Here is a 22,158-nt window from a genome sequence, read left to right as displayed (position 1 = left end):
AGAGAGAAAGACAGACATACAGAAAGAAAGGGGGCATGGTCATGGAGAGAGAAAGAAAGAAGGGGGCCGGGTGAAAGAAAGAAAAAGTTGGGGAGGAAATGAGGTCTGGAGGAGAGGAAGCATACAGGAGGCTGAAAGAAGAGAATAAATATTGGATGCACAGTCAGAAGAATAAAGTGCAACCAGAGACTGATGAAATTAACAAACAAAGGTAGGAAAAATGATTTTATTTTCAATTTAGTGATCAAAATGTGTCCGTTTTGAGAATTTATATCTGCGGTCTATATTTTGCCCTGTGGCCCCCTTTTACTAAACCGCAATAGCGGTTTATAGCGCAGGGAGCCTATGAGCATCAAGAGCAGCGCAGGGCAGTCAGTGCAGCTCCCTGCGCTAAAAACTGCTATCGCGGTTTAGTAAAAAGGGAGGGGGTATATTTGTCTGTTTTTGTATAGTTGTTACTGAGGTGACATTGCATAAAGTCATCTGCCTTGACCTCTTTGAAAACCCGAAGAATATAATGATAATTAACATTTTCTCTGCATACAGTGTACTTTGTGTTTTTTTAAATTTTATTGTTGGTAGATCATTTTGACTTGGCCAAGAAGGTAAGGGGGAGGGGAGCTGCTGAAAGACATCTTGTAATCCTTGCAGGCTTGACTGTGCAGGGAATTATTTTTGTAAAATCATGTTTTGTTATGTGACTGGCATTATTTAGATTTTAATTTCTATGAATGAATAGAATGAAAATGATATAAAATTGCTTGCTTGGTTTTATGTGCGTGCGCTGAAGGGAAGTGGAGAGAGAGTGTGCTTATGACGCTGAAGGGAAATGGGGAAGAGAGAGTGGGGAGAAGACGCTGATGTATAAATTGACAATTGTACAGAATATTGTTTCTTTTTATACTTTAATATAATAAGTTCAGTATAAAACTATTCGAGGCTTGTGTGGATGGGATCAGATGGTTTGCGGGAACGGGGACCAAGCTCAAAGGGACGGGACGGGGACAGAGACAAATTTTTTTTCCCCGTGTCATTCTCTAGGCTCTGCCATGAATTGATTTCGACTACGTGCGGGTGAGCGGGGTGTCAGTCTGGTTGACATAGCCGTCGTAGTGCAAGTGGGCGCGTGGTATGGCTCTCAAAAGAAATTTTAATCGTTGTACTTCTGATCTTTGGATCTTTTGACTAATGAGTTTGCCTGCCACTATACTAAGGCAATTTCTGATCCCTGCTCTTCTGTTGTACTTTGTTCTTTTACCAAATTTGTTGGTTCTTCAGTTTTTATGATAGTAAATAGATCGTTTCAAGAGAAAGTGCTCCCAGATTCTTTGAAACAAGCTACAGTACTGTGAAACTTTGCTGAAACAGAGTGTACAAGATATTTCTTTACCTAGTAGTTATTGCCCAATTTTGGTGGTATCATTCTTAGCCAAAGTGATTGAAAAGGGAATACTATGCCAACTTCAAAAACATGAGAATTTTTTGGATGAGTTCCAATTTGGTTTTAGGAAATCTCATAGTGCAGAATTTTTGTTATTAGCAATGATGAAATACGTCATGGTATAGATCGTAATTGCACATATTGCTTTGTCTCATTAGATATGGATTTATATTGACACATCTTTGGAAAAGATTTTATAGGATGGGATTGAGAGGACATGCATTGGCATGATTTACTTTCTATCTGGAGGAGTGGAGTTCAGAAAGTTGTTTCTTCCTCATTTTGTAAGCTAAGTTTTTTGAGTAAATTAAAGCAAATGTTATCCAAGGACAAGCAGTCAACATATTCTCAGTCACCTGATCCCCTCAGCCTTGAACTCTGCCTGCTCTTCCAGCTGCCTCTTGTGGGGCCACTGCCAGTCCTTCACTCCCTGGCCTCTTGTGTCCCCACCACATGGATCCTTCTTCACTGATCCCACCACTGGTCTTCAAGCCTGAACCACTTCCTCAACTCCAGATTCTACCAGGCCCTCCGGCTACTCAGATCTTTCCTGCTGGTATATAGGTCCCCTAGATCCTACCACCACTGGCCTTTCATGATAAGGCCAGATCTCTCTCTCCGCCGGTTAATAGGTCTCTGCGTACCCTCCCACCACCAGACTTTCTACTGCTGCACCAGTTAGCCTGGTCACTACTCTGCTGCCCCGGGACCCCTATCGATGCCATTCAGCAGTGGCCTTCAGGGCTTACCAGGAGTTAGGCCAGAGGCCAGCATTCCTCCTCCCAAGGGTCGCCCAGTTCCCAAAGGAGCTCCTTGCTTCTGAGCTCTCTGTGGTGGGAGCTGTTCTTTTCAGCACTATAATCCACTCAGGGTGAGTGGACAGCTCCCAGCAGCATTTGCAGCTCTTATGCAAATCAGCTCTCCTCTCAGGCTCAATGAGGTCCACTGCTTGGGCTCCCTCTGCTGGCCAGTGACGGGTACTCTACCCTATCACACTCCCCTTCATCAAAAGGGTGGGCGTTCACGCAGAACAAGGAAAAAAAACCCCTGCTTATCCAGCTCTTCCTTGCTGATTTCATTTCTCTCTGACTAAGGCGGGGCTTGTCCCCTTAGCCTTTCCAAAACCCAGCCCCTCCCCCCCCCAGTACAGAGAGCTCCTGATTAGAGAATGACACGGTGACGGTTTACCCGCGGCCACCGCATTTAAGCCGCGGGTCACCGCCGAAAACGGGGAAGAAAACTAGCAGTCGCTGCGGTGACGGGGACAAGGCCATTCACCGACCGCGGAAACGGTGAACAGGTTTGTCCCCGCGGGCCAATGTACCCCCTTCTAGGAACCGCTATTTACCTGTGTTTCACCGTGCTCCTCATTTGTCAGATCAACCCTTCCTGCCAATCGCAGCAGAAGGGTACCCAACCCCTCCTGCCGGTCCTCCCAATGGCCTCCCCTAAGATCGCCGGCAGGAGGGTACCCAACTCCTCCTGCTGGACCCCCCCCCAACGAACCCTCCCACCCCGGAACCCCCTTAGTCTTACTTTCCAAGTTGGACCGGACAGCTCCTCGCTCGTCTGGCCAGCAGGCCTGCCTCCGTCCAAATGAGGCGGGCCCGCCCCTCCCCTCCCCTGCCTAACCCACAGGATCCTAGGGCCTGATTGGCCCAAGCACCTAAGGCCCCTCCTATAGCGGGAGTGGCTTTAGGTGCCTAGACCAATCAGGCCCTAGGATCCTGTGGGTTGGGCAGGGTAGGGGCGGGCCCGCCTCATTTGGACGGAGGCAAGCCTGCTGGCCATACGTGTGAGGAGCCGTCCGGTCCAACTTGGAAAGTAAGACTAAGGGGGTTCCGGGGTGGGAGGGTTCGTTGGGGGGGGGGTCCAGCAGGAGGGGTTGGGTACCCTCCTGCCGGCGATCTTAGGGGAGGCCATTGGGAGGACCGGCAGGAGGGGTTGGGTACCCTTCTGCTGCGATTGTCGGGAGGGCCGTTGGGGGGGTCTACAGGAGGGGTTGGGTGCCCTCCTGCCGTGATCGCTGGGGGGAGGGGAGACTTGCAGCACTGCTTATACAGCGACTCTGGCTGTGAGGAACTACAGTAAGGCCAGTGTTGAACAGACTTCTATGGTCTTTGTTCCATGTGTGGTAAGACAGATTAGGATGTGTTAGATAGGGCTTCAACAGCAATTTCAGTAGTTGGAACATTAGAACAAAGTCAGGCAGATTTCTACAGTGTGTGTCTCATGTATGGCAAGACAGATTAGAATATGCTTCAATGGCAACTCCAGTAGTTGAGACTTAAAGAGAACACCAAGCAGACTTCTACGCTCTGTGTCCCTTCATGGGTTCTAATTTTGGCCATTGGGGTTCCTTGGAATAATTGTACCTAAAGGGAGGCCCTACATTCTTTGGGCTAAAGTACTTTCGGAAACCCTTTTGGCCCAAATGAGGTGTATGGGATGGGAGCTTGGGGGTTTGAAGGAGCTCAGTAAGATCTCTAGTAAAGAGGTGGGACTTTGTAAGCATTTAAAGTACATGTCGTGTTTGTTTTTGCATTGCTAGCCCCAGGGGTGGTGGAAGATTAGTGATTGAAAAACTGTATGAAAAATAACTATTTTAAATTTAGTGATCAAAATGTGTCAGTTTTGAGAATTTATATTAATTAATTTTTTCTCTGCGTGTTTTGTTTTTGTATAGTTATTAACTAATATTTAACTAAGTTTTAAAGTTTTAAAGAATGTTTCCTTTATACGTAAATAAAGAAAAGTGAATGGGATTGCAGTGGCGGTGACGGGGCGGTGAATGGGGTGGCAGTGGCGGTGACGGGGCGGTGAAGAGGATGGTGAGACGGGGACGGGGCGGTGACGGGGATGGTGAGACGGGGACGGGGCGGTGACGGGGATGGTGAGACGGGGACGGGGCGGTGACGGGGACCAATTTTTTCACCGTGTCATTCTCTACTCCTGATCTTCCTCCTGGGCTCCCCATTAAGTCCCCTGTGCAGGCATCCCTTATGGGGCCCCTTGTGCCCTCTTCCTCCCCTACAGCCACCTCCTTTCTGCCTCATCTGGGGGGGTGTTCTTCCCAGGATTCTCCAGACATTCCAGATTCCCCCCTGCTTCGTGATGGGCAGTTCCATCATCTCATTCCTGACTATATGTCGTCAAGTGACTGGGCTGAGCTATATTACCCAACATATATCCACACCCCCAGGCTTTCATTTTCTTGCTGTTTGTGAACTTGGAGCCATGGATCTTTTGAGCGATACGTTAAATATTTACCCAAGAGATATATTTTACAAATCAACATAGAGCACTGTATTATATTTGATTCTGAACTGCTTGAGCGCCATTTTATAGGATCTCGAGACTACGACGGGAACTCCCCACAGCCATTTCTTATTGGCGATCTACACGGGGCAGGAGCGTAGGAAGATCGCTCCTGCCCCGAAAGCCCGCTAGACCACCAGGTAAGGCCGGGACTCTGGGGGGAAGGCTAAACTGTGGGGTTTTTTTCTTTTTTTCCCCCTCCCCAAAAAATCGTGAATATGTGATTGCCGAAACCGCGAATGGGGAGGGGGAAGTGTAAAAGCATTTATCAGTCAATATTCAGCTGATGGTGACAGCCATAGCCTGAATTAGGGCCTGATATTCAGTGCTGATAGCTATTCAAAGAGTGGTACTGAATGTCTGCACTCTGGATGATTTCTCCCTTGTGGCCAGAATGCAGACAGGCAGGTGTGATATTCATTCACTATCTAGGGGGTCTTTTACTAAGGCGCGCTAAATGCTAACACGCCCATTATAGTCTATGGACGCGTTAGCATTTAGCGTGCCTTAGTAAAAGACCCCCCCCTAGTTAGGGACCCACAAAAAAGCCCGTTTCATCCATTGCTCTTATAATGGAAAGCTGATCCTCTACTACAGGAGTGTCAAAGTCCCTCCTCGAGGGCCGCAATTCAATCGGGTTCTCAGGATTTCCCCAGTGAATATGCATGAGATCTAATAGCATACAATGAAAGCAATGCATGCAAATAGATCTCATGCATATTCATTGGTTTATCCTGAAAACCTGACTGGATTGCGGCCCTTGAGGAGGGACTTTGACACCTCTGCCCTACTAGTAGAACCATGAGACTTATCACTAGAGGTCATAGCTGTCATTTGTCCTCTGGAGCTGAAAGGAACCCGATTGAGTGGAATCACCAGGTGCCTTAAGGTAGGTCTAGGGGTTTGTTTTGTGCATTGGGGAAAGGGGAGGTAGGGTGGAAGAATCTAGGCAGTCCGACCACCTCCTAGAAGTTGTGAGTGTCAGCCAGTATCCAGTGCTAGCATCTGCCCAGCTAAATGACCAAGTTATGACAGCCTTTTCTGCGGTCCTAGCTAGTTACTTGGCTATGCAGGCACTGACGGAATATCACCGGTATCCGTATAAGTCCAAGTAGCATCCTTGCACTGCCCCTCAACTGCCCAGGTTTGACGTGGTATGGTAGCGACCCTATCCAGTTAGGCACTGCTGAATATCAGCGGATGGTGAGCTCAGCAAGGTTGTAAACAGGCAGAAGCCTTCTGAATATTGGACCCTCGGTATTTTGTACAGTCAGCGATGAGTTGTTACACATGCTAAGCATTCTATATTGTTTGTTGCTAAATCAGCGGGTGCTGGTGAGGAGTCTACCATTCAGTTACATTGAGAAAGCTCGGAACCAATTGCTTGTTCTTCGTGTCAGTTTATTCTGCAGGATAGCTTGCAAAATATGCTGAAATATAATTCATATACCTCCAGAAGTATGACATAGTTCACATGTGAATGGTTATCTCGTTCCAGGAATTCATGATGGAGCTGACCGCACATCAGAGCAGTGTAGGGAATGTACTGCAGGCTGGCAACCAGTTGATAGCCCAAGGTAGTCTGTCGATTGAAGAGGAAACCGAGATTCAGGAGCAGATGACATTGTTGAACTCTCGATGGGAGGCACTACGTGTGAAAAGCATGGATCGTCAATCCAGGTGAAGCATATGAAATGACTGAGGGGTTTGCTGTAATTGGTTCTAGTCCAAACAACCGAGCACATTTGAGTCTTCGAATTAACATGCTGCTTAAATATATTTTAAAATGTGAGGGTCCTTTTATACAAACTGCTCAGAGGCTGAAGAAATATTTTCCAGAAATTTCCTCAAAAGTGCAAGCCTCAACGAAATGAATCTATACAGTGATCACATTAGATTATGTGGACAAAGATGTTATCAATATGGCACTAGTACAAATTTGAACGTGCTGCTATGTAGATATTATTGGGACAACCACACACTCAAAAAATGACAGGTGAATTATAAAGACAAAGTGGAGAAAACCAGACCTCAAAAGCTTGGCTCCCAGACTTATAAAGCGTCGAATGGAGCCTGTATCATCATCGGTCTGTAAAAAAATCCTCCACATAACATGAAAATAGACATTCAGTCTTAATAGTTTTGCTTCCCAAACATGTGTTTTTCTAAATAGGAGTCCACAATAATAAACTATTAAATTTTGATGGCTGTTGAAGTAGATAGCTTCAGGCTGTTTCAGTGGCTATAGCAGCAATAGTTCCTCTTAAGAAATGTACCGTATTTTTCGCTCCATAAGACACACTTTTTTCCCCCCCAAAAAAGTGGGCGGAAATAAGGGTGCATTTTATGAAGTGAATATACAAAAAAAAAACAAACCCCGGCGGTATCTTTTAAATGTTGGAGGTCGGTGGACGGCTGCCTGCTGCTTGGGGCCCGCGGTGCACAAGCGCGCTAATGCCTGGGCCCGGACACTTCCCTAATTGGGCTGGTCGCTGCCTGCTGATTACCGGCATGTCGGGGCCAGCGGCGCACAAGCGCGCTGCTGCATGGGTGGGGCGCCACTTCTGAATGGCTTTTCAGTTTTACTGAGGCAGTCATTCAGAAGTGGCGCCCGCCCATGCAGCAGCGTGCTTATGCGACGCTGGCCCCGATGTGCCTGCCTGGCCCCGACTACCTTCTCTGTGCCCTGCCCCGGCCTACCACTAGACCACCGGGGGAGGGGGAGGGAAACAGGATGCAGAGCCTGGCAGGAAGAATTTAGTTCAGAATGTGTTTTTTCTTGTTTTCCTCCTCTAAATCTAGGGTGTGTCTTATGGTCAGGTGCGTCTCATGGAGCGAAAAATACGGTAGCTATAAATATCCAAAACAACTTATCTCAGTCTTTGATATTTTTAAACCTTCATTATTCAGGCAGGAACACTCCTCTTGATTACCTAAATAGCCATCACAATTTAATAGTTCATTATTGTGGACTTCTATTTAGAAAAACTCATGTTTGGGAAGCAAAAATACTAAGATGAAGAAGAGAGGAAATTCTGACCTAACATACTGACTGGATTTGTGTTTCTGCCTTACTGTTCATCTGTTGTCGGTGTCTGACAAGTAGATTGTAAGTTTAACTTTCTAAATGAGTCTGTATAGAGCTCTGCATTTCCCTTGTAATGTTATGTAAATGTTTTAATAGTAGCTGATCATAAGCTCTCCAGGCCACCTAATAAGCTGAATCTTAAGCTTGAGAGAGGAGGGAAGCAGAATAGCTGATATAGGAAATCTAGATTGGAAGGATTTTTCAAAGGGTAGGAAAGGAGATAAGACCAGTCTCCAGTGCTCCACAGCAAAAAAGAAACGGTGTGGCGTGCCAGAGGGGCTCTAAGTTCAGCATCAGCCACTGGTGCTTCCTCTTGAGCCTTGCACAATCAGATTCCCAGCTAATTGGAATAGTAGTGTTTCTGCACATAAAATGCAAAACGTGTCTCACAGTGTTTGAAACTGTAATTGATTGGGGGAAAAAAACTTTTCAGAGGGATGATTGCCTGGAGGACAGGGAATAGTTTTGGAAGGGCAACTGATTAAAAAAAGAGATTTAAATCCAGTACGCAAAAAAGAAAAAAGAGGGGGGAGGGAAATTTAGGGAGTGAGCTGGAGGGGGTGACTGTGGGCCATACATTAGGGTAGTGTTTTGAAAGAGGAGAAGAAAAAAGTAACAAGATTTCATGTTACTTCCAGGAATAAGTAGTGGCTATCCCCATGTCTACCTTAATATATGAACTTCCTCTGGAATTTGTCCAAACCTTTTTTAAACCCAGCTACTGTATATACTCAAATATAAGCTAATCTGCATACAAGATGAGGTATCGTATATACTCGAATATAAGCCGAGACTCCCATTTCTCCCCCCCCCCAAAAAGGAGGAAAAAAAAAAATAAAAAAAAATGGTTGACTCAAATATAAGACGGGGGCTTAATATTCAAGTGCCATGCCCTGCCAGGATCTGCACCCAGTGTCCCCTCCCTCATGCCCCCCCCCCCCGCCAGACTCTGCATCCAGCCCCACTCACTCCCTGCCAGGCTCTGTACCTAGCCTTCCTCACTCCCTGCCAGGCTCTGCACCCAGCCCTCTTCCCTCCTTGCCCTATCAGGCTCTGTACCCAGTCCCCCTCACTCCTTGCCAGGCTCTATACCCAGCCCCCTCACTCCATGCCAGGCTTTGCACGCTGCCTCACCTTCCTACCTCTGGTGGTCTAGTGGTAGGCCGGGACAGGAGGAAAGCCTCCTGTCCCGGATGACTAACTTTTTTTAACCCCCCTTCCCCGACACGCGCTTACCTTTTGCGCCATATTCAATCCCTGGTGGCCCAGCAGTGTACGGGGCAGGAGCGATCTTTCCGCGTCCTGCCCTGCGCCGAGCCTCTCAGTCCCTGTTCCCTTTTCGTGGCCAGTGGCGCACCCGACAGGACTGAGCTCTTCCTGCTCGGCCCTGCGCTACTCTCTGAATGGCTGCTGCCAGATGAACTAGGAATGATAAAAACAGCCCATTAAATTTTAATAAAGTGATTAATACATTACATTTTTAACACTTGCTAAAATATTTAATCACGATTAACACGGCAGGCAGAAGGCTGGCTTTCCCAGGCCCAGAAACAGGAAGTTGCATAAAGCTTTGATGTAACTGTCTGTTTCTGGGTCTTGTAACAATCACTCTTGTTTTCCCTACAGCCTACATGAGGCGTTAATGGAACTGCAGAAGCAACAGCTAGAGCAGCTGTCCGACTGGCTGACCAGCACCGAAGAGCGCATTCAGAAGTTGGATAAACAAGCCACCGCTGAAGATTTGGTGGCATTTAGAAAGCAGCTAGACGAGCATAAGGTAAAGAAACCACTTGATGAGGTGTAAGATGAATTTGATATGAGAACTGGGAGCAAGCTTGGTGTTCTCTTTTCTTATAACACTGAAGATCTGGCACAGCAGATCCCTCAGTAGCCAGAAACAAGCCTGATATGGTCTGCAGCCAAGATGGCTTTATTTATAGAACAGTTTGCCACTAGTTTTGAGGCTGAATTCTACATTCTCTTTCTTTAAGAAATTTTCTTAAAAAAACAAATTTTCAAATGTATGGACTTTATCTGCACTCGAACCTGATCTTCATTATTTGTAAGTAGTTTGTTCTGGACAGCATTAACTGCTCCTTTATTCCCACCTTCTTTTATTTTTCTTTTTTCTTTCATTTTTCTCTTTTGATCTATTGGGCTCCTTTTACTAAGCTGCGTTAGCGTTTTTAGCGCACGCAGCATTTTAGCGCATGCTAAACCCGTGCTACGCGGCTAGAACTAATGCCAGCTCAGTGCTGGCGTTAGCGTCTAGTGCGCACGGCAATTTAGCGCGCGCTATTCCGCACATAAATGCCCTAACGTGGCTTAGTAAAAGGAACCCATTGTTTTTAGGGGACAGCAAGGCAGTTTACATTAAAATGAAATAAAACAAAAAAAATAAATATTCAGCTTGAATATGTGCATATTTGAGGACCTGCATAATTTTGAGCTTGGCGTGCTGCTTTCAAAGACTGGAATTATGCAGACCAAGTGCAGCAGCTCTTACCCCCTCCCCTTTTATAAGTGCGATTTTTAGCGCCAGCCGCAGTGGTAACAGCTCTGATACTCATAGGAATTCTATGACCTCATAGGAATTCTATTACCGCCATGGCCCGCACTAAAAACCGCACTACAGTTTTGTAAAAGGGGGGGGAGGTTTAGAGAGGATATGTGGTTTTGGTTAATAAAATAAAAATTGCGTGTCTTAACAATTATAGCTGTATTTCCAGTTTCTGTTATGGTTAATTTTGCTTAAATAATAATAACACCCCCCCCCCACGCAAAGAATAAGAATCTCTGATTTGTTAGAGTACAAGGGATATAAAAACTCAGGAAATAGGAACATGAGAGGGGAAGAGAGAACACAGCGGTGCATTCGTATCCACTTTAGAGATGTGGGAATAGTTTAGGGTCAAGATTGAACAAGATGGATTTTAGCCTAAATTGAGTGTTGTGGTTGAAATTCCAAAACAAATTCATTAGCTTATATAAACACCACTTCTAATTGTGCAAAATAAATTTTTGAAAATTAAATGATGTTCTTTATGGCAACATAAACAGCACTAGATATTTAAATTAAATATAGTATAGCCACAAGGCCCGAACATTAATATACTGAATGGAACATTTTCGGTCCAATCAGGAAATGCCCTTGAGGGTGGTGATATCATCATGATTTTTTGAGGGCGAGCCTTTCTTTTGGATGTCATGCCAGTACACCAGCGTTATTCCGAACCACAGCCATCTTTTTAGAATGCCTTGGAAATGAGAGGGTGATATTCTCCTTTTGAAGCTATGGGTGAAATAGGGCCACTGTTTAGAGAAGCTTATTGACTCCCTGCATTGCATTTTTTTGGGAAAGGCTGTGACCTGACTGCTTACTAGAAAAGTTGCGTTGAATAACACTGGGTCTTCTCTTTCCTTCTTGAAATTACTCTAGTTTTCAGTCAATACAAAAAACATGTAAGAGACTTTATGAATTACTGCTACATATAAAATTGAAAAGCGTGGATAATTTGTGGTGTTTTGTTCACGACCAATGATTAAGATAGCTCTTACCCACGACACATTGTGTAATTAGGAGTGATTAAAGCACTGTATCTCCGATGTCTTTTTTTTCTCTACATAAATTTTTGAATTTTGGTTTGTCTTAGTGTTTGCAGAACTGAGACCTTGTACTGACAACTGTGATTTCCTTATATTAAAACAGTTTCTCTCCTTTAGTAATTTGTGAAGATTAGATGAACAATGTGTGAGATGCACTCAGCCTCGCGTAACTGAAAAAAAACAGAAGCATATAGAGGTTGATATTTAGCCATTGGCAATGAGCATTTTTTTTTAGCTGACAGTTGTTTTCCAGGTATTTGATGCTGGGCCATGTTCAGACACTGGCATTGACTATCAGGGTTTACATGGCCAGTTATCTCTTAATGTAAATAACATCACATAAAGATAGGACTCACTTTTATGCGGTCTGATTTAACCGCTAAACTTAGGTGGTTAACTGCCACAAAATAACCAGCTTTGAGTTTAGCAGTTTCCGATGATATTTAGTGGCACAAACCAGATAGGTGCTGCTGAATATTAATGGATAGCCCCAAACAAACGATTTAGCCAGCCGGGAGCCATTTCGGGCCGGTTAAATCACTTTGAATATTAACTCAAAAATACTAAGGGGTCATCTTGAAAATCCATATATTTTCTGTCAAACCAGTTTTTGAAAGATTTGCATGGCTGTAATCCAGTGGTTCCCAAACCTGTTCTGGGGGACCCCCAGCCAGTCAGGTTTTCAAGATATCCCTAATGAATATGCATGAGAGAGATTTGCATACCTGTCACTTCCATTATATGCAAATCTCTCTCATGCATATTCATTAGGGATATCTTGAAAATCTGACTGGCTGGGGGTCCCCCAGGACAGGTTTGGGAACCACTGCTGTAATCCATGTAATCTTTGTTTTTGTTTCTGCATTTGCTTGTTTTTCCAATTGAGGTTGGTGACAAGATATTAACCTCCCTCCCCCCTAAACCGCAATACTGAATACATTCTTAATCTTGGCCCCCAAAAAAGAGAGACCATTCTCGGCTCGTAGCTCAAAGCCTACATTTAGATTTTGATTAAAAAATTTTTATCGGTAGAAAAAAAAAATACATATCTAGAGAAGACACAGGGCTCCTTTTACATAGGTGTGTTGGACCTTAATGCGCAGAATAGCGCACGCTAAATTGCCCCGCGCGCTAGCCGCTACCGTCTCCTTTTAAGCAAGCAGTAATTTTTCAGCTAGCGCGCGCATGCTAAAAACACTAGCGCACCTTTGTAAAAGGAGCCCACAGTTTGGGAAGTCCCATCATTCCGCGCTGGAAAAGAACAAGGCTAGCAGCTCTCCATATCCCCTGCTACTCACAGTATTTGGGACTGGGGAAGGAAGCCTTTAGCGTCTTTATTAATGGTGGCATGGGAGGGAGGCTGCAGAAGAGGGAATAACGTATAAAGATCAGAGATTGAAATGACTCAAAGCCTAATATCGCTGCAGATTGAAGGGGCTCATCCTGAATTTATTTAAATTATTTGATAACATGATTTACAGACATTTGAACAATTAACGTGAAAGTGGTTTACAAATCCAAGGTGTACTGGATGAACTGAAAAACGGGAGGAGAAGAATAGGTCGACTATAGTAATCTAAACACCAGGCCATAAGATGGGAAACAAAAAGAGGAAAAGTTAAATGGCTCACCCAGTGCACATTCACAAATATTCATGAGGAAAAGGAAGGAGGAATAACCATGTTTTGGCACTTGCTAGAAATTTCACAGATGTACTCTCTGGTGGGTGTATATCCACAAGCAGCTAATTTCAAAGAGAAAGGGGCTAAAGAAACTATTTTATTTATTTGGTTTTATATCCCATCCTCCCAGGAGAGCTCAGAATTTAATGGATAATATTAAATATCAAAACAATCTGGAAAACCTTCACTCCCCAATTAATCTCATAATAGACATAATGAAATCATTCTCCCACCCCCTAATCCTTAATTCACCGTCCAACAGTTTCTTCATCCATGCCAGCCCTACCACCTCTATTTCCCAGTTTTACATCATAAAGCTCAAATAAGCAAACATTAAGGTTCTTTACAACATATTAAATCAGTTTTAACCATGTGTATGCCTGGCTGCATGTTTGTGTGTGTTTAAATGTGTATTACTAATTAAATTTATAATTAATTTTGGTTAGAATTGCAGTATCATGCTTGGATTATAAAAATTCATCTAGATCAACTGTTAAATTTTTTTTGCATAATTTTATGGATTTTTAAAAATTGTGCTTGCTCTTTCTGTCTGCAGTCCTAATTCAAACATAGCCATCAACTAGAAATAGATCTGTAGTTGATCTATTTCACTAGGAGCTTCTGTAACATTGTCAAGAAAAGCCTCATCCTCAGTTGAGATGTAACTAGCTGCTTTTGTATAGCAGCAAAACTGCTTTGGATCTTATCTAAATTTTTTCTGGTAAAATTCTTATTCTTAGTAAAGCTATTTACTACTACTATTACTTATTTCTATATTTACTCTGTGACATGGAATTGCTTTTACATGAAAGATTACAAATCTTGTATTTTTCTCTTAGAGGTTGCAGAGTGATCTTGAGGTAGAGCAGGTCAAGGTAAATTCACTAACGCACATGGTGGTGATTGTTGATGAAAACAGTGGGGAGAGTGCCACTGCTGCACTGGAGGAGCAACTGCAAGTAAGTGTCCAGTGAATGGTGAAAATAAAAATGTAAAGGCCTTTGAAGGGGAAACGTATAAACATTAGAGTTTATATTAAAATTATGCATATAGTCAGCGCTGAGTGGCTTTGTTTTGTTTTTTTCTTCAAATGTGCCATTCTAGAAAGAAAAGATAAAGTTAGGCTAAATAAGTTGCAATGCAACAAAATTTATCCATTCAAAGTACAGTCAAACCTCGGTTTACGAGTACCACGGTTTGCGAGTGTTTTGCAATACGAGCAAAACACTCCCAAAACTCTTACCTCGCAAACCGAGCGCCGTCCTGATATACGAGTGAATTAAGCCATCCGCTGTCCCGATAACGGAAGCAGTCTCCCTCTACTCCTGACGCTCCAGCACGCTTTCTTTGGCAATTGGCAGGAGCTCTTCTCGCGTGCGTGCGCCTATGTTCCGAACAAGCAAACTTTTTTTTTCTCAAGTCCCTCCCCTTCTGCCGCCAGTCGCACCCCCAGCCATATGCACTCACTTTTAACCAATGAGCGCAGGCTTGTGAGCTGCGGCTGTAGCTGTATAGGAGCATGCCCAAAAAATCAACGGAGAGGGAAGGTGTCTGTTCCTCTCTGCCCAGGACTGTTCGCCGTATTGCCTGGCTGTGATAAAGGGCTGAGGAGGAGCGGATGGATGCACCATGTCAGCCACCCAGGGCTGTCTTTTCTTGCAACCCTCGCTGCTGGTGTCGGTGGTGGCAGCAGTAGAAGAGAGGGTTTGGGGCTTCACTGACTGTGCTGCTGAGAGGAGAGGGGAGATGAAACACGCCAGTGAGGAACCGGTATAACCTGGTGGAGGACGGAGGAGATGCATCGTCCTGAAGCAGGGGGCAGCTGTACGGGGACCCCGATGGAAGGAAGTGACATCATTCAGGCAGGTACCCACCCCTGGATCACCATAGAAAACCTTGGTTGTGGAACAAATCGTTTGAGTTTACATTGTGGCTTATGGGGAACTTTGCTTTGATATACGAGTGCTTTGGATTACGAGCATGCTTCTGGAACGAATTATGCTCGTAAACCAAGGTTCCACTGTAGAGATATTGGGAAAGACCACACCTTAAAAAGATCAGAGGAGCAGAAGGAATGCCATCTAGTTTATTACTTGTTGATGTTCAGCAGTAATTAGAGGACTGTTGCTGGGCATCTTTTCTCTTTGTAAGGCCTTCTTCCTCATGGATTTCCTGAAATGTGGAGTTTTAGTTTTTTTCACATACTGCACCACTTGTAACTGTAAAGTAAGCTGTTTATTTTGAATGTCAGTTAAATTGGTACAAATTGAAATAGGAAGCTCTGGACAATTGGTGAAACTCTGCACTATGGACTGCAATCTGTAAACAAGCCAAGTGGAAGATGTGCCCAGTAGTGACGGTGTATCTAGGCTGTTATCTGGTTAAACAGAACTTTAGAAAACTGCTGAAATGACATCTGTTCTGTGAAATGAAATATAGGGTCTGAGTTTGGCTGAGGGAGAAGGAGTGATGACTCTTGAGTGCTGGTCATGGAGGCGTTCGATGGTCTGGTTTGTTTTATTTGGTTTAATGATGGCTGCTATTGAGGCATCTTGTAAGGCTTATGGAATTTTATATTTTGTTGTACGTGTGGGTTTGGCCAGTTCTGGCCTTAAATGATATTCGTCGTTGATGCGACGTGTATGTTTTATGTAATTTGATTTGACATGTAAGTAGGTTATTTGTTACAGTGTGTCATTGACGTGTTTTGTACGACAAATGTAAATGTTTTAATTTGAATGTCAATATGTAACTCGCCCTGGATAAGGGCAGATGAGAAATAAACAAAACGGCTGAAAGTTACTGGTAACTGGATGACTCTAGAAACTGTCCTTGCTTAGCCCTTGGATTGCCAGACACTTTTCAGATGGAGTTGGGTAAGCCTGCAATGATTTTCAGCAGCATGACCTGGATAACAGTGAAAATCAACAACTGGTCCTTGTCAGCAGCATTTATCTGGGTAGCAAGTGCTGCTTCCTGAATAAATGATCTGGAATATCAGGCCAACTATTTATATTTTACTTAAATCAGGAGTGTCCAACCTTTTGGCTTCCCTGGGCCGCATTGGCTGGAAAAAATGTTTCTGGGGGCCGCATAAACACGCAAATGCTACAGCAAGACAGAGGATGGAGCCGGCAAGATGGTAAACACCCGGGGGCAACAGAGGAAAATACTGCATCACCCTTGACTGGGGCCACACAAAATATTTCATGGGGCCACATGCGGCCCTTGGGCCACAGGTTGGACACCCCTGACTTAAATAATTACATGTTTAAATGCACATTTGATTTTTGTTGGCCCTTTTTTAATTTTTAAGAAAAATAAAAATGTTTTATTAGAAGCATTTGCTTTAAGCGATAACTCTTCTTGGGAGAGGATCAGTTCACCTCGCTGTCTCTGTCCAGGGCAGAAGAGCACTGGTGTGATGAAGGGGGGTATGTTGATGAGGACCCAACCTCTACTGTTTTGTACCTGACTGAATATTGTTGATAATTCACCAAAATCATTTCTCTTTCCTTAACAAAGTTGCAAAACAAACAAACAAACAAAAAAAAGACTATATCTTTCCATTTCTTCATCCTTTCAGAAACTCGGTGAACGTTGGGCATCCGTGTGTCACTGGACTGAAGAACGCTGGAATAAACTGCAGGAAATTCTGATGCTGTGGCAGCAGCTCTTGGAGGAACAGGTAGGAGCCATTACTAAAGAAGGAAGCCATTTTTATCCTCTTAATAGTGTGTGATTTATGACATGGCTACTGTATCAAAGCTACACCTATTTCTCGTAACCTTGGCATGATCAAGAATATAGGAGGGACAGGGAAGAGATGAAGGTCCACTTGGTTTCCTGCAAAATCCATAGATTATATTGATAAAAAGCTAGTTTTGAAAACTTTTTATTAAAAAATAAAGATTGCAAAAGAACTGCTTTTTGGACCTCTTATCCTGGCTCTGCAGAATATTTTTTTCTGGATGTCGGGCAGGGGGGGGGGGGTGGACTGCCCTGGGCACTGGCATCTCTCCTCCTCTCCACATCCCCACTCCTTCCTGCCGCATGCATGCCTTCCCTTCCCATCCCCCATACCTGTAGCTCTTCCCCAGCAGAGTGGAGGCAGTGGCCTCAGCATCCCAAGGTAGTAAGTACAATTCCCACTTCAGCTCCTTGTGACTCTGGGCAAGTCACTTAACACTCTTTGCCCCAGGTAGAAAATAAGTATCTGTCTGAAATATGCAAACCACTTTGATTGCAACCACACAGAAAAAGCAGTATATCAAGTCCCATCCTATTTACCCTTTACAGTGTTAAAGGACTTTGCCCAAGTAATTTAATAGTTAATAGGGTAAATTCCTTTGGCTGAAAACTTCCTTCCACTTAGTATGCGCACAAGTACCAATGAACTTCTCCATTCCAGCCCAGATTTTCAAAAGAACATAAGAACATAAGAATTGCCGCTGCTGGGTCAGACCAGTGGTCCATCGTACCCAGCAGTCCACTCCCGCAGCAGCCCCTAGGTCAAAGACCAGTGCCCTAACTGAGACCAGCCCTACCTGTGTACGTTCTGGTTCATCAGGAACTTGTCTAACTTTGTCTTGAATCCCTGGAGGGTGTTTTCCCCTATAACAGCCTCCGGAAGAGCGTTCCAGTTTTCCACCACTCTCTGGGTGAAGAAGAACTTCCTTATGTTTGTACAGAATCTATCCCCTTTCAGCTTTAGCGAGTGCTCTCTCGTTCTCCCTACCTTGGAGAGGGTGAACAACCTGTCTTTATCTACTAAGTCTATTCTCTTCTTTATCTTGAACGTTTCAATCATGTCCCCTCTCAGTCTCCTCTTTTCAAGGGAGAAGAGGCCCAGTTTCTCTAATCTCTCACTGTATGGCAACTCCTTCGGCCCCTTAACCATTTTAGTCGCTCTTCTCTGGACCCTTTCGAGTAGTACCGTGTCCTTCTTCATGTACGGCGACCAGTGCTGGATGCAGTATTCCAGGTGAGGGCGTACCATGGCCCGGTACAGCGGCATGATAACCTTCTCCGATCTGTTTGTGATTTCCTTCTTAATCATTCCTAGCATCCTATTCGCCCTTTTCACCACCGCCATGCATTGCGCGGATGGCTTCATCAACCTGTCGACCAGCACTCCTAAGTCTTTCCTGGGGGGTCTCTCCAAGTAATGCCCCGAACATCCTGTATAAGATTTTTGTTACCAACATGCATCACCTTACACTTATCCATGTTGAACCTCATTTGCCATGTCATGGCCAATTTCTCAAGCATGTTTATGTCACGTTGCAGATCTTCGCAATCCTCCTGTGTCTTCACTACTCTGAATAACTTAGTATCGTCTGCAAATTTAATCACCTCATTCGTCGTACCAATTTTCAGATCATTTATAAATATGTTGAAGAGCACGGGTCCAAGCACCGAACCCTGCGGCACTCCACTGGTGACGCTCTTCCAGTCCGAGTATTGTCCATTTACCCCCACTTTCTGTTTCCTATCCGCCAGCCAGTTTTTAATCCATGTGAGTATTTCACACTCGATTCCATGGCTCGCAATTTTTCGAAGTAGTCGTGCATTCTGAACCTTGTCGAACGCCTTCTGAAAATCCAGATATACAATGTCGACCGGGCTGCCTTTGTCTATCTGCCTATTTACTCCCTCGAAGAAGTCCAGCAAGTTCGTCAAGCAAGATCTTCCTTTGCTGAAGCCGTGCTGGCTAGTCCTCATCAGATTGTGTCCGTCAAGGTGCTCAATAATGCGGTTCTTTGTCAGCACCTCTACCATCTTTCCGATACTGAGGTAAGACTCACCGGTCTGTAGTTTCCCAGATCACACCTTGTACCTTTCTTGAAGATCGGCATAACATTCGCCACCTTCTAGTCTTCCGGAATCCTTCTCGATTTGATCAACTGATTGGCTATTAGTTGAAGCAGTTCAGCTATAGCCCCTTTCAATTCCTTGATTACCTCGGATGAATGTCATCTGGTCCCGGGGATTTATCATTTTTAAGCCTATCAATCTGCTTGCATACCTCTTCTAGACTGACTGTCAACCCAGTCAGTCTCCCGTCTTCGTTTCCCGCGTATAGCCTGTCGACTTCCGGTATGTTGTGTATATCCTCTTCAGTAAACACAGACGCAAAAAATGTGTTCAGTTTGTCGGCGATGGCTTTGTCCTCCTTTAGCACTCCCTTTATTCCATGGTCATCCAATGGCCCCACTTCTTCCTTCGTGGGTCGTTTCCCCTTAATATATCAAAAGAACAGCTTGAAGTTTTTCACCTCCTCAGCCCCTCTTACCACCTTATGGCACCTGCTTTGATGCTGTTTGTGCTTGTTCCGGTTTTTGTCCGTTTTTGACCTTTTCCATTACTTAAACGAAGTCTTCTTGTCGTTGATTGCTTCTTTCACCATTATAGTGAGCCATGCAGGTTCCTTGTTCTTTTTCCTCTTGGATCCCTTGCCGATACGCGGTATATATAGATTTTGCGCCTCGGTGACTGTGTCCTTAAAAAGGGACCAAGCTTGTTCAAGCGTCTTTACAGTACTTATCCTCTTCTTAATCTTCTTCCCCACCATGAGCCTCATCCCTTCGTAATTCCCTTTTCGGAAGGTCAGCACCATGCCCGTCGTTCTGGATCGATGTTTCGCCCCTGTGTCCAAGTCGAAGCGGATCATATTGTGATCACTGTTTCCCAGTGTCCCTTCTACTTCTACACCTTTTGCCGGTCCTCGTAGTCCATTTAGAATTAAGTCCAGAATTGTGTTTCCTCTCGTATTCTCCTTGACAAGTTGTTCCAGGATGCAATCACCTACAGCAGGGGTGCCCACACTTTTTGGGCTTGCGAGCTACTTTTAAAATGAACAAGTCAAAATGATCTACCAACAATAAAATTTAAAAAAAACACAACGCACACTGTATGCATAGAATTGTTAATTATCATTCCTATTCCGGGGTTTTTTCAAAGAGGTCAAAGCAGATGACTCTATGCACTGTCACCTCAGTAACAACCATACAAAAATAGACAAATACCCACCCCCTCCCTTTTTACTAAACCACGATAGCAGTTGTTAGCGCAGGGAGCTGCGCTGAATGCCCAGCGCTGCTCTCGACGCTCATAGGCTCCCTGCGCTAAAAACCTCTATTGCAGTTTAGTAAAAGGGGACCATATTGTAAAATATAGAGAGCAGATATAAATTCAGACACATTTTGATCACTAAATTTAAAATAAAATCATTTTTCCTACCTTGTCTGGTGATTTCATGAGTCTCTGGTTGCACTTTCTTCTTCTGACTGTGCATCCAATCTTTCTTCCCTTCTTTTAGCCTGTATGCTTCCTCTCCTCCTGACCTCATTCCCCCCCAACGTTTTCTTCTTCTCTCCCTGCCCTCTCTTTATTTCTCTCTTCATGCCCCCTTTCTTTTTTCTGTTTCTCTTCTTTCCTTCTGTCTCCCTGCCTGCCCTCTTTCTCCCTCCCTGCCCTCCCCCAAGCCACTGCCGCTGCCATCAGATAACAGGCCCCCAAAGCCGCCCGCCGCTGGCCAAGCTCTCCTTGCTTCGGGCCCACCAGCATTCCTCTCCCCAACGTCAATTTTGCCGTCGGAGAGGAAGTTCCGCTGGCCAGAACTTCCTCTCCGACGGCAGAATTGACGTCGGGGAGAGGAAGGCTGATCGTCCCAAGATCGACCTATTGGGAGAAATGCTGCCGGGTCCTGCCTTTGAGGAAACAGAAAGTAGGCAAGACCTGGCAGCAAGAAGAGCAAATCGCAAGCATCACTGACCTGTCTCCCGCTTTAGCTCGCGAATGGGGCTCTAACATGTGCGTGCCGGCTTCCCTTCTCTCCCCCCGCCCCCCCCGACATAACTTCCGGTCTCACCCACGTCTTTCCTTGTGAAAACCCCATTACAGTTAAACACTATGCCATGTTATCACATAATTATAGAATAGTGATAGTTGCACTAATGTTATTTACATGCATCAGTGCTAGTATTCTATAATTTTAAGTGTGCAGTAGACACAATTGTTAGGTGACCTGTTATAAAATGAAAGGGAATGTGTCCCATTGTGGGAATTTTAAAAAATATATTTCAATTATGATAGTCCCAATGCACTAATTTGCCTAGGGTCCACCAAAGGGTTAACTGGGGAAGGCTTTTTATTCACTGATGAACTACAAAGTATTCCCCTGGTCCACTCTTCTTTTGCAGTGCTTGTTCAAAACCTGGTTGACTGAGAAGGAAGACTCCTTAAATAAAATCCAGAAGAGCAATTTCAGAGATCCAAAGGAGCTGAGTGTGAATGTTCGAAAACTAGCGGTAAGCGTGCTTTCACTATGGAAATTCGGCCCTCCTCCTCCCGTATAAAGATTAGGAGACTGGTAACGGAGGAGGGCCTTGACAAAATTCTGAGAGGCCTATGACTGATGTTCCCTTGAGGCTTGCCCATCAAAGAGTGCATCTGGCAAACAGGGGTGTTATACACGTCTCCCTCTGTATTCACGGTTTCAGTAATTGCGGTTTTGATTATTCACGGTTTTTAGCTTGCTGGCTCCTCCCCCCCAAATTACATCAGCTTGCATAGAGAAATAAATCACTGATTCCAAGCGTTTACAGAGAAAATCGCTGATTCCCAGCACTTTCTTCACCATGTTTTGCCTCTCCTTCAGGCCAGGTCTCCCATCATGTTATTCACGGTTTCACCATATTCACAATGTTTTTTTTAATAGAAAACAGCGTATAACATATGAAAAAGTTATTCGCGGTTTTTCTGTATTTGCGGTTCTGTTAATCCCCTATCACAGTGAATACGGAGGGAGAAGTGTAGAAGGGTTCACAAATATTGTGAACTCTTCTCTTTCTGATGGGCAGCTGCCAACAGTGCCGAAAGGTTGTGTGTGGCTCTACCAAAACAGAGCACAGAGAGGATAAACTGGGAAATTACTGGCTAGTATCCAATATCATATTTTTAGAAAAGTTTATGGAAGTCTCTTAAAACAAAGAAAATAATGCTTGGATCTGTGTCGGTCC

General features: G+C 44.5%; 1 protein-coding gene across 3 annotated transcripts in view; it reads left to right on the top strand.

Moving 5' to 3' along the window:
• UTRN (utrophin) overlaps positions 1-22,158 on the top strand; it is a 1,286,828-nt gene that overhangs the window by 285,714 nt on the left and 978,956 nt on the right. For all 3 annotated transcript variants that reach the window (XM_033935605.1, XM_033935603.1, XM_033935604.1), the window contains 5 exons: positions 6,258-6,439; positions 9,474-9,624; positions 13,975-14,094; positions 16,722-16,823; positions 21,340-21,447. In XM_033935605.1, the coding sequence (XP_033791496.1) occupies positions 6,258-6,439; positions 9,474-9,624; positions 13,975-14,094; positions 16,722-16,823; positions 21,340-21,447 (663 nt within the window). The remainder of the gene's footprint in view (positions 1-6,257; positions 6,440-9,473; positions 9,625-13,974; positions 14,095-16,721; positions 16,824-21,339; positions 21,448-22,158) is intronic.

The sequence above is a fragment of the Geotrypetes seraphini genome, chromosome 3, assembly GCF_902459505.1.
Source record: "Geotrypetes seraphini chromosome 3, aGeoSer1.1, whole genome shotgun sequence".
Lineage (NCBI taxonomy): Eukaryota > Metazoa > Chordata > Amphibia > Gymnophiona > Dermophiidae > Geotrypetes > Geotrypetes seraphini.
The sequence above is the reverse complement of the archived record's forward strand: the minus strand, read 5'-3'. Positions and strand labels throughout refer to the sequence as shown.